Below are 16,218 nucleotides of genomic sequence, written 5' to 3'. Positions count from 1 at the left end.
CCTGAACCGCCTAGGACGCACGAGGTCCAGGGTCTGAAATGGGGTCACAGGATTGCTCTGTGAGAAGCAACTGTCCTAAATGCAGCCAAAGGATAACCTCCAAATCTACAACTTCAAATCCACACTGCTTATGGGGAAATCAATGATAAGGAATAAACTATTGTTAACGCAACACACACAAAGCTCAACCACTTTACGCCAAGTGAAAAGAACACAAGATGCAAAAAAGTAAACACTGCATGACTCCATTCATATAAAGTCCAGAAACAGGCAAAGCTCATCCATGTGACAGACATCCTTAGTGCTGCTGCCCTGGCTGAGGGGGCGCTGCGGGCAGGGTCCTGACAGGGAAGGGGCAGGGAGCGTTCCGGGGCAATAGTTACACGGAAGTAAACACGCCTGACGACAGATGCACTGAGCTGTGTACTTCAGGTAGATCCACTATGGAGGTTCTATATCTACACAAAGTTCTTTTAAAGGAAAGCCAACACAATATGCCAGCTGTGGCCCTGGCTACTGAAGGTATGATCTGGGTCTGGACACAAGAGCTGCTCTGGCTGGGTGGCAGGGTGGCCTCTCCTGGCCAGGCCCAGGTTCAGGGCAGAAACACTCACTGAGCACCACCAGAAGTGGGGGGTCTCTCCTCTTTCAGGCACCCCCTCCCCGCAGAGCAGCGAGCTCACAGTAGGGCTCACCCAGACAGAGAGCGAGCGGTCCTTGCTGCCGACAGCACAGCAGCAGTATGGGCAACTGGGCTTTGCAGAGCTCCCGTTCTTCTGCTTCTTCTTGAAGATTTTTGGGTTGAATTTCTAAAACCAAGTAACAAGGGTTAATTAGTAATTAATCAAGCATTAAGCACACACCCTACGCCAAATATGAGACATACCAGGATCCCAGCCCAGCAGGCGTCCCCCAGCCCCGGGCACCGGCACGCGTCATTGCGCTTTCACAGCTACCCAGCAGGCCTTGTGCCGAGGATGACACGTGTCCTAATCAAAGTCTGGTTCTGGTGACATTCATCACGTTAAATAAAATATTAACTTCATATTCATCACGTCCATTTGCCAATAAAGCACATGGGTATGTATTCTATTTTGTATAACTAGTTTAAAATATTGAAACATTAAGTATTTAAAATGAAACAAGAACCTAACGTGTGCTGAATCTCAGAGGCCGCCATCTCAGTCCAACACATGACCCAGGACGGGGGAGCACAGCACTGCCCAGGTTCTAAGGGTCCCACTTAGGGCGGCGCTGATGGCTGGCCAACCTGAGGCCAAGTGGACTCACCACGACAGTCACAGCTTTCCGGTGCCCGACAAAGTCCATGTTGGTCTTCCAGCCCTCCCGTTCGATGATCTGGGCGGTGGGGCCGGAGTTGTTCATGGCGTGGGCAGACACCAGGTAGTGCCCGTCAGGGGACCAGCTGAGCCGCAACACGTGGGTCGTCCCTCCACACTGCAAGAAACGTCTGTGCTTGAAAGGAGCCCAAGGCCAACTCTGTGACCAAAATTGGCCCCAGGAATCAAACTGAGCTCTGATGTACAAATGCACGATGGTGGAGCACGCCCAAGCTGCTGGCTACACGGCCAGCTTGACTCCAGTCTCTCTGGGTGAGCTGACAGCGGGGCCGTCAGGAGACCGGTAGGGGCGCCATTCTACCCTCCCCCACTGCACGGCGGCACAGGCTGAGGGGACGGCTGGACGGCCACCTCTTTCCACTGTCAACCCTATCTGGGCCAAATCTATCTGACCACAGACCCCTTCTCCTACCCAGCACTGGGGAACCCCACAGGAGGTTTGCAGACCACGTGTTGCTGCAGAGAAAGAGCACTGCTGACCCTCGGAAGCCTGGTCACAAGCCTCTCTCTGCACTGCAGACAGTGACCACCAGGCCCCACCTGCTCTCTGGATCCTGTCTCCTCGCCCAAAGCCTGGTGACGCCACCAGCCAAGGAGAAGAGGTTTGTAAAGTCCATAGAAACCATAAATGGCACAAGAGAAAGGCACTGTTCCCCTGACCCAGGCAGAGGCAGGGCACCTCTTCACACCATGCCTCCTGCAAAGTGAGATGACATTGGCTAAAAGCCAGCCCCTGAAGGTCAAGGTCAGTCCAGGGCAGTCGGAAAGGCTTAGGGGTTAAGATCCAGGCTGCGCAGCCCTTGGGGAAGGCAGGACAGGGCAGGGCCCGAGCGCAGCATGGGGACACACCTGCCTCCACTGCCAGCCAGGTCCAAGCCAAGGCAGGACAGCCCCCCCAGAGGCTGAAGAGTGCTGCCAGCTCCTGCAGGATTCCAAACATTCCTGTCCTGCCTGCGCCCCCCACCCCCCGCAGCCGCCCCAGGAGCCCAGTGGCTCTCCACAAGGCCTGCAGCCCATGTCCTCTCACACTAGGTGGCTGCCAAGGAGGGCAGAACTAAGTGAGGTAAGGACCAGGCTCATGGATCCAGTTCAGGAACTTCTGTGGGTTGGGGGACAGCTGAACATGTGATACCCACTTTTCTCCACAGCCAGCCCTGACCAGTGGGCAGGTGTCTATTCTTCCTGCAAAACTTCGTACTCAGGTCCCTTCCTCCAAGAAGCCCTCTCTGACGTGACCACCACCTACCCCCAGCCATTTCTGCCCACTCTGGATAACTCCATCTCAATCCACGTTCATTTCCTGTACTCAGGACAGCCGTACACACAGGAGGCACTCAAGAAATGTCCACTGAATAGTGGCGACCTTGAGCTCTGGTCCCACGTGAAATCAGAACTCAAATGAGGGAAGAGATGGTAAAATACTACACAAGCCAGTGCAGTCCAAGCTCCAGATGTTTTGCAAACTGGACTGTTAACGCCTTCCACAGGAGCCGGCTGGCCTGCAGAGCGAAGGTCAGCAAGCACGGCCCAGCGCCCTCAGGAAGACACAAGAGCCTCCTCCACCCTCTACGTCCCCCACACCCCAAGGGGCAGCGTGCTGTAAACTCTTCAGCTTTAACACCTACAAGCCTTTTCACTACAAAGGTGGATGTTTAATAGCTTCTGAGAAGTGAACGATTTTCATCACCTGACTCTGGGCTCCCCGACCACGTCTGGACCCCAGGCAGCCCCTGCTCCGTGCGGGAGGCAGGGGGCGGGAGTGGGGGACCTGCCAGGCCTCTTACCTCATCGAAAGGCTTGGTGATGCTGGTCTCTAACTGCCAGTCCAGCGTCCTCCACACCTTCAGGCTGCGGTCGTCGGCTTGAGAGGCAATGTATTTACCAACAGGGTCCCAAGTCAGGCCCTTCACCAGGCCAGAATGGCCTCTCAGAGTAGCTAGGATTTCTGTGAGGACAAATAAGTGAGGTTGGAAAGGCATTACCAAGGGGAAAACAGTGACTCTGTCTAGAAACGGGCCACGGGTCGGCCGGCCAACAGAAGGGGCTTCAGGAGTTGCCCTGGTCAGCCCCACCCCTGGGCACAAGCAGAAGAGTCTGTTCTCACCCAGGAGGTGGGCACCACCCATTTCCCTCCAGCCAAGCTGACATGTATGGGATGAGGCTGCACATGCCCTCAGAGGGGCAGGCAGCCAGGGCCAGAGCTGAAATGCGCCGCCTCACCTTGCCGGCAGCCGCAGCCCTGCCCATGATTTCCTTTCCAGACAGGAGCCCGTGCCCATCCGAGCCCTCCCGATGTGCCCCTCCCTGGGGGACCGGGCCCTGCGCTGAGTGAGTCCTCTGCTCGTCATCACTGAGGACAAAGGGGAGGGAGCTTGGACCCCAGAGAGCTGTAAGCTGAATGACACCCCAGCCACGGTGGCTGGGCCGAGTCCCCAAACACGGCTGAAGCTTATGAAGAGAGCAAGTGACCGGGACCTGAGCCTATGAGAAGAACACGCTCCTGTCACCAGGCAGGGACTAGAAGCATCTCACTGGCTGCAAACCGCAGTGCCATTCCAGGCTCTGCCATCGTAGGGACTTCAAACACGTTAACAGAAAAACTGATCTGCAAAACTGGATCTAATAGCCTGCTCATGCTCGAGGGCATCACAGAGGAGACGGCTACTGGGCTGAGGCCAGAGCCCGGAGTGGGAGGGCGCACCCTCAAGGGCAGCTGGCTGGGGTCCCAGTGCCAGGGGTCCATCCGCACAGCCTGCAGCAGGGACACCCATGCTGGCACTTGGTTACTATTATTTTTCTTTAATGTAACCTTCTCTTTAAACCTTAAATGTGATTGATAAAGAAGACCTGAGTTACTGACAAGACAGGCTGGCTGCCACCAGCCGAGGAGACCCAGCCCACCCGTTCCAGACACCGCCGGGCAGCCCCATGGAAAGGCCGCCCGGGCACAGGTGCAGACCTGGGAACTTCACTGCGTTCCAGATGACCACGGTGTTGTCCACACTGCACGAGGCCAGCCAGGCGTCATGGGGGGACCACGCTACGTCCATCACATCTGGAAGACAATGGCCAATGGTGAGTCTCTTACCTGGTGGTGGATATGGACACGGCGCAGCTCCACCCTGCCAGCTGGCCAGTCAGCAGCCCCCCGGCGTTCTCACACCTGAGGAGACTTGACCTGGGACCATCATAACTAGACTTTTCCAAACCAACCTGAATAACTTTCCCACTAAGGTTCTGCAATCAGTCCTAAGATCTGAAGCATCTAATGGCCCCACCCGACTCCCTTCTGACAAAGCACTGAGGGCCTGGCCAAGAGTGTGGCACTCGTGCCACTGCATGGCTGGGTCTGCAGCCCTCGGGCCGGCTGAGCCGCCTTCTCCAACCCTAACCCGGCCTCATCAGAGCGCGGCGTGACAGCCAAGGTCTCCCTGGTTTCTCCAACCTCAGTGCCTGGTGCGGCACCGGGAGTGCGGAGGGATGGCTGGTGAGATGAACAAACAGAGAGAGCAGCCAGTCAGGAGCCATCTAGTCCTTTGCTCACAGGATGATTTAAATCTTCAGAGTCAGCTCGACAAGACCGCCCACGCGGGCAGCACCGTGATCTCCCGTGTGTGCGCCAGTGCTGAGCACGAGCCCGGGCCCCGCTGTCCGGCTCCGCGTTGCGTGGCTGAGGGCACTCGAGACCCGGAACAGACCTAACTCAGCAGTGGACTTGGACCAGGTTCCAGTTCCTCACGCCCATGAGCACACGTGCCCACATCATTCTGCACACCCCGGGGCATTTGTTTGAGACGGATGCCGCACCGTGGGAACCTGGGCGGAGCACCTGGGCATTTTCATGAGTCTGGATTCTTCACATTTCTACTAGCAGAATGTCCTTTTCAAAAGTCCCTTTTTAGCTTGAGGATTATGATTTTTTTCCCTTCTAACTTATTGAGTACATTTTTATGTTTGAAGTTCCACTTTAATTCGCAAAATGAAGACTGTACACATTGGTGTGTCTGAAGCTGTCTTCAGGGACTCCTCTGTTCCTACCCCATCTGTTGGGAGGTGATTTGTGCTGGCGGGTCTAACGAGAACGCAGTGTCTGCTAAAGGAGGCACAGGAACCTCTTCTGGGGCTCAGAGTGTGGGTGGGATTGGGGGACAGCCGTGCAAACCACAGACCCCCCTGTGCTTCCTGAGTCCTAGAGCAGAGACATGCTCACCTGGGACTCCAGAAAGGAGACCGGTTTTCTTAGCAATTTCCATGGACTATGGACAATACAGACCTTAGCTGCAAATTCCATCAGTTTACCTTCCTATGCTGTAGAAGGTTTATGTAGTAAAGTCAGTTATTCTCCTTTGTTGTATTTTTAAAAATGATTTCTCTTACTGCTTGTTAACTTTGAAAAAATATTCCCTCTGCTGGAGGTCTAATAAATATTCAATTCCGTTTTCTCTTGCTTTATTTAGAACGTTTCTTTAATACCTGGAATTTATCATGCTGTCTTTAGCTAAGGCTCTACATTACCTTCCTTTCACCCACGAACTGCTTCATGGCTGGTTACCCCGTCATGTGTGGGGAATGAATCTTGCCTTCTGTTATCGGTCATAGGTGCCGCCTTCACAGCACACCAAGCTGTCAGGAGCACTGTAGCCTCCTTCAATGTTGTTAACTTTGTTTGAATGAATTCTCCCACGTCCTGAGTCATCCTTCCAGACACCCTTTGGAGTCACTGCTGAGTTCTGCAGTAAATCCACACATGTGACATGACTTCCTCCCCAAACCCCAGTTTTGGAGCTTCTGTCTTCAGACCATACAACGCCCTTTCCTTCTCGCCACAGCTCTACATACACCTGAGACCCTCCCTGTCCTTGAAGATGTAAGTTTCTGGTCACTGTCATTCCCGTCATCTCTCCAGCATCATTCTTGGTGATTCCAAGAGGATGATTTTTCTAACACCCTTAAAGTCCTCCACCTACTCCAATGACCTTGGCTTCTGGCCTCAGCCATCGTTCCCACAGTCATGCCCAGAGACCCTCCCTGACAGAGCACTGCGACCCCTCCCTGGTCTTACTGCCCCCCTCCCCGCCGCCACGTCCCCCGCTCACTCTCCGATGGGTCTTCCAGCTGCTATAGCCCTTCCGTCTCCTCATCGGGCCTGGAGTCCATCCTCCCCTCAGCTCTTCTGCTGTCTTTCTTTGCAGGCGCCTGACAAGACCAGCTGGGTTCCGTCCAGCTCTCTCCCCTGGTCTTTCCTGAGCGCCCGCCAATTAGGCCTTTACCCGGCTTCACCAACAGGAGCCACGCTTGCCAAGGCCACCGGCGGCTTCCATGCCATCCAGTCCAGCGGCCGATCCTCGGTGCTCACTCGACCGTGAGGCAACGTGGGGCACACTGCTTGCTCTTGCCTCCTTCAAACGTTCTCTCCACCACCTTCACTGGCTCCCCGGCTCAGCCGCACCCCAGGCTCCTCCCCTGTGCTCCAGGCTCACCCCCCAACAGCCAGCCCGCAGGTCCACTCACCCTGCTGCCAGGCACTGCGGACTCAACAATGTCCACTCGCCTCCACACCCCCTCCCACCTCAAGTGAGGAACCTGCATCCCTCCCGCTGCTCAGGCCACAGTCTGGGAAGCCGTCACACCTCCTCTGGGGCCTCACCTCACTTCCCACTCCAGGGAGTCTGTGTGACCACCTGCCCTGACTTCCACCATGACGACCCACAGCCCCCGACAGGCTCTCACCTAGATCACATCACTGGTCTCCCCAGTGCGGCCTCGGCCCCCCACCATATGGGCTCCATACTGCTGCCCAGGCCTCCACACTGCTCTGCCTCACTCAGACGAGAGCCCCTCCCGGCCCCCTCCCCTCTGCACTCTCCCCCGCCCTGGTCCTAAGCCCACGTCTACACTCCATCTGCTGCCCCAGTTGCTCCCTCCACCTGGATAGCTCTCTGCAGGTCCACACGGTTGTCCCCTCATCGCCATCTGCTCAACCCCTGGATGCCACCTTCTCAGTGAGACCCTCCTTGGGAATCTGAGTAAAACTGCACTTATCTCTTTCTATCATTAGATATTCCAATTGGCTATGACTAGTGAAAGACAGATAATTAAAAATCTTCTTATATGAGGCCAATTCAATGACTTATTTTTATTAGTCTGAAGTGCTTTTCAATGCTTTATAAGTCCTAAAAGCTTTATTCCTCATATCATCTCATTTTTCTATTGTTTTCCAGTTTGTCAACCTACTTCTTTTTCTTTTCTCTCTTTTTTTGGCCACGCCACATGGCTTGTGGGATCCTTGTTCCCTGACCAGGGATTCAACCTGGGCCCTGGCAGTTAGAGTGCCGAGTCCTAACCACTGGACCGCCAGGGAATTCCCTGTCTACCTTCTTCTGATTCTGCTTAACTGTACTGCAGAAATTCCAAAATAACAAATGCGGTGATAACACCCATGTTTGTCTTTTCTCAGTATCAACGGGAACAAGGCTCAACTGTGAACTATAACATGTGCGTGTGGTTTAAAAGACACAGGGCTCTATCATGGTAGGAAAACAGCTTTCTATGGCCATTAAAAAAAACTATTTTTATTAGCAATTGATGGTGCTACCAGGACCACTGCAAAAGGAGTGGCAGGTATCCCCACTGAAGGTGGGCACCCCTACCTGTCTGGTCGAGGAGAGCCCTGGGGTGGTGGGCCAGGAGGGAGGGCGAGGTTATGGCTCAGTCCAAGTCTCAGGTTAGGGGTCCCATGAAAGTCGTCACTCAGGCCCCACCCCACTTGGATAACCTCATGGATACCTTGTCCAAGTTCCAGAGAAGCCCAACTAGACTCCACTGTGAGCACCTGCCAGCAAGTTAGGGTAAGTTACACATTTTTACTGTTATCAAAGATAACACAATGTTACACTATCAGCTTTCAAAGATGTGGACTCAATCTGTGGTCTCTAAGAGGTGGGTCTGTTCACCTTTAAAGTGTCGTCTGCAGAGTGGGTGTTGAGTACAGACTGCAATGGACCATAGCTGATTCTCTCCTGCCCCATCTCCACCCCCCCAGCCCCCGAGTGGCAGGCTCAATTCCAACCAGCTCGGGACATCCCCCACTCCTACCCCCCCAAACCCAGCACATCCTGCACTGAACTGGCATCCGGCCCCATAAACCCATGGTCGTATGGGTTCAGCAGAGGATACCGCTGGCTCCCCAGGCACCCAGCTAGGGGTCTCCCTCATGCCTCCCTTTGCTCAGCCCTTCAAAGTCCCCAGGTCAGTCTCTTCCTCTCTCTCAATGATCACAGGCCTAGTTTGGGCCCTTGCAGTTTTCATCTGAACCCCTGAAACCACCTTCTTTTCCACAGGGCTGTCAGATGATCCCCCTCTCAGGCCTCCACGACAAAGGGCACCCTCATTAGCAGGAGCGCAAACCTTCCATGACCTGCCCTCACACACTTAGCCAGCCCCACCCCGTGCCGCTTGCTGCCGTGCAGTACACGTCCAGCGGGGTTACATGCTGCCAGCTCACCACTGGCACCAAGCCTTTCTGGCTTCTGCTGGCCCCTGCCTGGCACACCCTCCCAGCTATTCCCGGCTAGATCGCAGGTCCTCTGAGGAAGACTGAATTGCACTGACTCTGGTATTCCCTGGCATCTGACCAAGTGCTGTCAACTTCAGTCCAAATCTGAAAAATGAGTTTCTTTCCATACCAAGCCTATTTAAAGCACTTTGCAAACACTCTCAAAGTCAAGTAAAAAGCTTTCCAGTGGGCCCCCGTGTGCGGGTTTCTGTGGAATAAAGAAAGTGCGCTTACGGACTTAGCGATCCACTGATGGAGGTAGTGACTCAGTTCCCAGGATAAACAGCGGAACGTGGGGAGTTCTACATTAAAGATATAAACATACAGCCCATGAGGGCAGGAGTGGGGACACTGACGCAGCTGGAGGCAGGCAGCGGGGAGGGGAGGGGTGGCCCAGACACAGGGCTGCTCTAAGGACCCACAGTCCACAGGGGCCGTGGAGGTGCCGCTGCTGCTCTCGGCCACCACCGGGGCGCCCACCCCATGGGCAGCCCACTCACCGCCTGAGTGACTCCGCAGGATGGAGACACATCGCCACTGCTCCACGTTGGCAAGCTTGCCACTGGAGCCGAACACGGTGCTGGGGCCGATGTACCTGTGTGAGAGAGGAGTCAGAAGGGCACCCGGGGACTTCCGGGCATCGCAGAGACAAAGCAGACAGACAGCGGCTGGCGAGTGCCAAAAGGGTGAACAATGGGGGCTGACTGGGCAAATTATGATCTGTTCACCGGATGGAACGCTACACGGCCTACACCAATCTTGGGAAAATGTCCATGGGATAGAATTAAGTGAAGGCAACAGGTCCCAGAATGTCATATACAACACGATACCATACATCACCTATGCTGGAAAATGGACCAGAAGGACACACGTGAAAAATACAAAAATATTAACTGTGGCTTCCTTTAGATGGTGGGATTATGATTTTTTCTCTTCAATTTTCCAAACTGTATACTAAATACGTTATTTATGTTGGCTAAAGCAGCAGAAGCAACACTATTTTTCAAGCCCTCCTGTAAGGACTTGAACGCCTCTGCCTGAATACTGGGGCAGGGAAAGCACTGGAACTGGGGTGCTCACTCCTGGGCCTTGAGCAATCACGGAGCCCTGCAGACATGGCATCAACACCTCGGATCCCCAGAGGCTCTGTTAACACCCTTAGCTCCTGTAGAATTCTTTCAAACCTACAGGAAGGGCTCACGGAGGCAGCTGGCTGGGCTGAGGGAGACAGTGCGCCTCTGCTCGCCAAGCCACAGCCTTGGGGACACTCTGGCTGAGCAGGAGGGTGGGGTCTGGTCCCCAGCCTGGCTGGCCCCAAAGGCCCAGGACCCACCCTAGGAGACTCCAGGAGATGGTCAGTTCATTGTGGGTGCAGGGCAGGGGCTTTCGGGGAAGGTGGGGCTCCTGGGAGCCCCAGGTAAAGCTGACAGAGAACGAGGTGAATGGCAAGAGGGCACGCTCTGGATCCCCCACCCCAGATCCCATCAGAGCACCTTGTGTGTTAGGAAATTTCACTTGAGGGACAAAACAAATGAAGCCATCAATGTCAGCCCTGGAAGGGATGAGCCCTTCTTTTTCAGGTGAAACCCTGCAGCCCTGTGAGGAGTGCTGAGCAGGTCCACAGGCAGGTAGGTGGCCACCCACCGCCCTGGTCAGGCCCCGGCTGCCCCCGCCTACATGTGCTTCCTGGTACTCATCGAGTCAGAGCTCTGGAGACCTCAGTGCCAGGGTGGGGAAAGCGACTGTGATAAAGACCAGCAAAGAAGCTTCTAAAAATAAAATGTGAAGTAAAGAAAATGATGCTTACGTAGCCCGCTTCCACACCATAATCAGTTTGTCATCTCCCCCAGAAGCTAAATACATCCCACTGTTTGACCACCGCACACAGTTCACACATGCTGGGAAGAAAAAAAAATAGGGTGATGAAAATCCAGTCGCCATGCTCATTTGCTTTGTGCAGTTTGGCAAGATGCAGAGGGTTTACAAAATCTAATCTATCTGATCTACTCAAGGTACCTACTGTGTGAGAGCCCCGGAAGAACAATTCAGTTCACGCACCAACCTACTTGTGCTGTAAGAACAAATACCAGAGCAGAGTCTGGAGGGGAAACGCTACGTCATCTGAGAAGCATTAGTGCTTAATCAAACAGTCAATAGGAGAAGGCTTCTTTCCATGAAAACTGGTAAGTAGCTAAATCTCAGGGCTGTCGAATGATGAGATGTATTTCTGAGTAGGGATAATTCTCAAAATGAGGGCATATACTAAGAAGGCCAAGATGCCTTTCCCAGAACTTTCAGGGGAGCAGCTTGGTAGAGCATAAAACTCTGACTTCAAGCCACCTACCAGCTCTTTTTCCAAACTTGTCAACACTGCAGGTAGACTGGTCCTGCACTTATAAACTAAGGCCAGGAGAAATCCCTGTTGGCCTTGATGGGTCAAGAGCCTCTGGAGCCCCACAGCAGAAAGGACATTATCCAAGATGTGGTCCACACGTGGCCTGCGGGCACCTTGTGTTCTGGGGTGGAGGACGCCAAGGGGCGTGTCAGGAGAGCAGGAACACATAGCACACAGGGAGGGGGCATAACTGATAGTGGAGCATCTCAGTGGGCAGCTAGGTTGGAAACCAGAGCCTGATGCTCAAGGGCAGGAAACTAAGGCACTACAGCAGGAAAGGAAACTACAACACTGTCCAGTGGCCACAAGGGCCTGGCAAAGGGCCCCAAGTGACACGGCGGCCATCTGAGACATTTGGTGAGCTGTCTTTCGTGCACCCTTCCCCAGAACCCTACTGCTTCCAGGTCGCTGGCCCCAAAGCCCCATGGAATCAGGCAGTAACGACTCATGAGCAGGAAATCACCAGAGGTACCTGCAGACTGTCCAAAGATGGTTCTGTGGGCAGGCCGAGTCTTCTGCTGAATAACTCACCCAGGTGTGCAGCCAACATCTGTGCCTTCAGACAGCAGGCCGAGGGGAGCTACCGCCGCACGGGCCTTATCTCTCTAATTACAAACACACGTGCTAACCTTGGGCACTGTGCCAACACGCAAAGCCTGCAAAGGGCCACCCTGTAATACCTAAGTGATTGTCCATCTGGCAAAGCATCTTGGGGACATTTTCATCCTTCTCGTCATCCTCCTGGAGGACTGGAGACATATTCCAGATTACAACCTTCCCAGAATCCTGTCCTGGAACGAAGGAGCAGAAACAACTCAATGTGTCAGGAGTGGCAATAGGAGCCTGTGACCCGCCCTCACCTAGCTGTCAGGAGTCAGGGCTGATAGATCAGCGGGATCTGAGTTACTATTATGTGTCACAGGGAAGGTGAACAAAAACAAGTGCCGCTGGGGACTGGAGGCAGTGGGCTCAGTAGGAGGCTGAGGCCTGCCTGGGTCTGCACTGAACTCTGGCCTGGTCTCTAACACAGGTCCACCAGGGGCCCCTAGGAGGTCCTTGTGCCCACCCAGAACCCAGACCCCTCATATGGAACCCAAAGAGGCTGTGCACAGGCACCCCCGCAACCTCCCCTCCCCTCTAGGTGCTGCTTGGGGTCCACTGCTGTTCCCACAGCTGACTGGGCACTTTTGAGAACCAAGCCTGAAATGTGCCCTCAACACAGGGAAAGGATCGTTACCATCTTACCTGCCCTTTGCCATCACCTACAGATGGGAGGTCAACTAAAAGAGGGCATTTGAGGTTCCTGTGGTCATAAGCAGAAGTAGTACTCTGCTAAAAATATATACATCTATGCATTTTAGTAATGTTTTCCATTACTGATAACTAAAAAAGGGCAACCTCTCACTAACTTTCTGTTACAGAAGGCAAAAACTAGTAAGTGCCTAGAAATGGACATGTCAGAATTACCATAAAGCACACTTGAAATGGCCTCTTGGCCAGTAGGTAAAAATATTTCCTCAACAGCTCCCAAGACCTCACTGTGCCAAGTCGGGCGGGAAGGTGCGCCCCCTCTCGTGGACAAGGACAAAACTCCGGCCCCCCAGCTAAGTCCAGAGCTCCTGAGTGACACAGTTGAATTCTTTTGAACCCAGAAAAATAAGCTTCATGACTACATGACTAACTTCATAATTTAGCCACCTCCTCTCTTTTTCAAGGTGAGCAAAAGCTACCAGAGACCTTGCCTCTGGGGCTGGGGCTTTGTCCACAGGACCACCGGCCACTCCCCGTGCTCAGTAAGGTGGGGATGCAGACTGATTGTAATATGAACCTAGTCAGCAGGAATCTGCTGCCAAAGCAGTTACAGGGAGTATGCCAGAGCCACAAAGGGCTTAGATGTGACCTAGCACATCCATGCTGATGAGCAGCAGGCCCTCTCCCTCCTCCCAGCTCCTGGGCATCAGGAGACATGGGGTGAGGCGCAGGGCTGTGAGTGCTCCCTCCACTACCTGTGAACATACCTTGTCCTCCAGTTGCGAACTTGGTCCCGTCAGGGTGAATATCAACTGAAAAAATTGGCTTGCCTGGGAACAAAGAAAAAAAACACATAACATCTCTCTTGGCTTTTATTCATTGGAAAATAGCAGCAAGCTCAAACATTTAAAATATTGGTTTTTCATGTAACGTCCCTAATCACTGCTCCTAGGGAAAAAAAAAACAGGCTACCAATAAATCACCTGTGAGTTAAAAGACTCTCCAAGGGACATCGAATAGCTTAAAGTCTGAAAGTGGGACAAAGCATCCTGTCACTGCGGGACTGAGCCCGCAGACCCCGGCACTTACACTGAGGTCCACCGGATGAAAGCCCGCCACCTGCCAGGTGTGCATGTTTGGAAAGACCACGAGCTACTGGGGACAAGAGCCCTGAGTCACAGGGGCTGCACCTCAGCCATCTCCCCATCCCAGGGATTTGTACTTGGCTGCAGCTGGGACACAGGTAGCCTGGCTCTTCTGCCTGGCCATCTGACAGCTGCGCAGGACCAGTGGCTGCAAAGCATAGGCACCGCCTCCCTTGTCGTGACCCTGCTTCCAAAAGCCCCCCCCCACCCCGTGTGTTCTTGCTGCATTGACGTCCATGGAGAGTCGCCTTCTCAATGTCTCCTCCAGCTGAGCCTCCAGGGATGGCCCCACGGTGTGGTCAATCAGACAGTCAGTCCCTGCGGGGGAAGGGCTGTGGTACAACACGGGCCCAGTCCCCCACCAGGGGCCCATGAAGCTGGATAGCCAGCTGGGCAGACCTGGCTGGCAAAGGCGCCACAGCAGACTATGCCTGTGCCCGGTGGGTGTTTGTCCAGCTCCCTGGCCTCCTTCAGCTTCTGGCCTGGGCCTTGGGAAGGTGGCTCAGAAATATTTGCTCAGGGACAAATAAGACACTTGACAACGAACTGGACATCAGTGGTCGTTGATACAAAGGGCTGTTGCCAAGGGGTCTCTTAGTTGAGGATGCTCTCTCTGTCACCCAAGAGGTGGTGGCATGGACACTAGCATGAGGGTCACGAGCTCTGGAATCACGTGGCAGCAAGTGCGGGTTGGGCAGGGCCAGCGGTGGCTGCTTGAGAGCTGAAAGTCCTGCCAGGGCTCCCATGAGAGCACGGAAGATCAAGTGCTGGGACCAAAAGGCCAGCGTGGCCCCAGGCGGCACCCAGCTCACCCCACCTTCTTCTGGAGGGCCCACTCCCACTGTCAAGCTGAGAGTGAGCTTCCACAAGACCAGGGAAGTGCCCCCTCCCTCTATTGGTCATTATGTGGTCCTGGGGGAAGCAGCGGTGCAGGGCTATCAGCAAGCAGAGGCACCAAATGCAAACGCCCTACTGCGTCTCCAGTAGCAGGGCAGTCACTCCAACAGCAAAGCCTCTACAACAGGCCCCGGTCCCTGAGCCAGAGCTCTACAGTGACAGGTCAAGTTCAGCCCAGCAGCTGCCGACCAGTCTTGAGCACACGCAGTGTGTTCAAAGCCATCCCCCGCACACAGGAAACTCAGTCCCAGGCCACTGTGAGCACTTGTTCCCAGGGTACGTGGGACGAGCCCCGACACAGCCGCACTCTCTCCAGCGCAGAGCAGCCAGCCCGCCAGAGCTCTTCCTCTGTAGGCCAGACCCTAACAGTCCCCCCTTAACCTTCAAGAAAAGAGCCCAGAAACCATCCCCTGGGGGGCCCAGGAAGGCAGGTGCAGAGAGCACGGGGGAGAGGACCTGAAGGGCCCACACTCAGGCAGGCGGGGACGCCTGCGCCCTCCTGGGCCAAGTGGTTGCCACCAATGACACCAGAGTCCCACATGCGCTGCTGGGAACGTGCCACCCTTTCCCCACAGGCTGAGTGGCTGGAGGGAAGCCGTTGTGAAGGTGGTTTCCTGCCACCTGCGCTGTGAGAAAGAGAAAGGACGAGCGGGGCCATGGGCCCAGCCACCCAGCGCCAAGACCTGGTGGGGCCCTGCTGGACGCCAGGGGACAGGGAGCAGCTGGCACCGCTAAGGCCTCGTGAAACTCAGAAGAGCAGGTGTCTCCAGGGGCAGGGGCTGCGACCCGGCCGTGCCTTCCTCCAGGGCCAGGGCCACGCGGGGGTCCGTCCGAGGGGCGCTGCCTTTCCAGGGCCAGCCCCGCTGCTCCCCGGCCCCCCACTGCTCCCGGGCTTTTCTCAAACCAGCAGGCAGCATGGCCCAGGGCCTTCCCTCACTCATTTCACCACAAGGGGGAAACGGAGGCATGCAGAGAGGTCTGGAAAGTTGCCCAAGGCCACACAGCTGCCTGGTAGAGGCCAGGTATCTGGCCCCAAAGCCCAAGGAGTAAACTACCTGCCTGGGGGGAACCCATCCCCACAAAGCCCAGAGGGGAGAAATGAGGGCTAGCGAGCCAGAGGGAAGGTGGGCGAGAGTGTAAGCATGAGCGTGCAGGACCGGGCCTGCTGCTCCGAGCATCGCCCTGGACTCCTCGGCTCTTTGAGCCTGTGTGCACCCTGCCCCCTGAATTTGGGCTGGCCCTGGACCAGTCTTTAACTAACAGAATGTGTGGCGGGCTTGTAAGGAAGCTTCATTCAACATCTGCCCTCTGGAGAGAGCCTGCTGCCATGTAAGAAGTCCAACCCCGCTGAGACCATCCTGCTGAGAGGAGGCCCCAGCTGGCCACACGGAGTGAGAAGTGGGCCTCAAGGCCAGGCCCCGGGGCCCCTGGTGAGCTGTTCCAGCCCCGGGCTGCTCAAGCTGCCCCAGCAGAGCCCGTGAGGAGCTGGGATGAGCTGGCCCCACCGAGCCCTGCCAAGAGCAGCATCACAAACGATAATAAAGCTGTTGTTTTAAGCCAGCAAGTTTGGGGGTGGTTTGTTATACACGAGATAACCCAAGATGCCAGTTCATT

At 55.0% G+C, this 16,218-nt stretch overlaps 1 protein-coding gene across 7 annotated transcripts in view; it reads right to left on the bottom strand.

Moving 5' to 3' along the window:
• The window catches only part of LOC114894921 (protein HIRA), a 74,375-nt gene that overhangs the window by 44,633 nt on the left and 13,524 nt on the right, over positions 1-16,218 (bottom strand). For 2 of the 7 annotated variants that reach the window (XM_029222106.1, XM_029222096.1), the window contains exons 2-9: positions 13,330-13,392; positions 11,992-12,102; positions 10,724-10,814; positions 9,417-9,511; positions 4,321-4,416; positions 3,146-3,306; positions 1,291-1,458; positions 696-809 (exon numbers count right to left, since the gene is read on the bottom strand). In XM_029222106.1, the coding sequence (XP_029077939.1) occupies positions 696-809; positions 1,291-1,458; positions 3,146-3,306; positions 4,321-4,416; positions 9,417-9,511; positions 10,724-10,814; positions 11,992-12,102; positions 13,330-13,392 (899 nt within the window). Of the gene's footprint in view, positions 1-695; positions 810-1,290; positions 1,459-3,145; positions 3,307-4,320; positions 4,417-6,457; positions 8,374-9,150; positions 9,351-9,416; positions 9,512-10,723; positions 10,815-11,783; positions 12,103-13,329; positions 13,393-16,218 lie in introns of those variants that run through there. The other 5 variants (XM_029222130.1, XM_029222124.1, XM_029222114.1 and 2 more) reach the window with 5 other exon arrangements.

The sequence above is a fragment of the Monodon monoceros genome, unplaced genomic scaffold (assembly GCF_005190385.1).
Source record: "Monodon monoceros isolate NGI ecotype Baffin Bay Population unplaced genomic scaffold, NGI_Narwhal_1 Super_Scaffold_1, whole genome shotgun sequence".
In the NCBI taxonomy this organism is placed as follows: Eukaryota; Metazoa; Chordata; class Mammalia; order Artiodactyla; family Monodontidae; genus Monodon; species Monodon monoceros.
The sequence above is the reverse complement of the archived record's forward strand: the minus strand, read 5'-3'. Positions and strand labels throughout refer to the sequence as shown.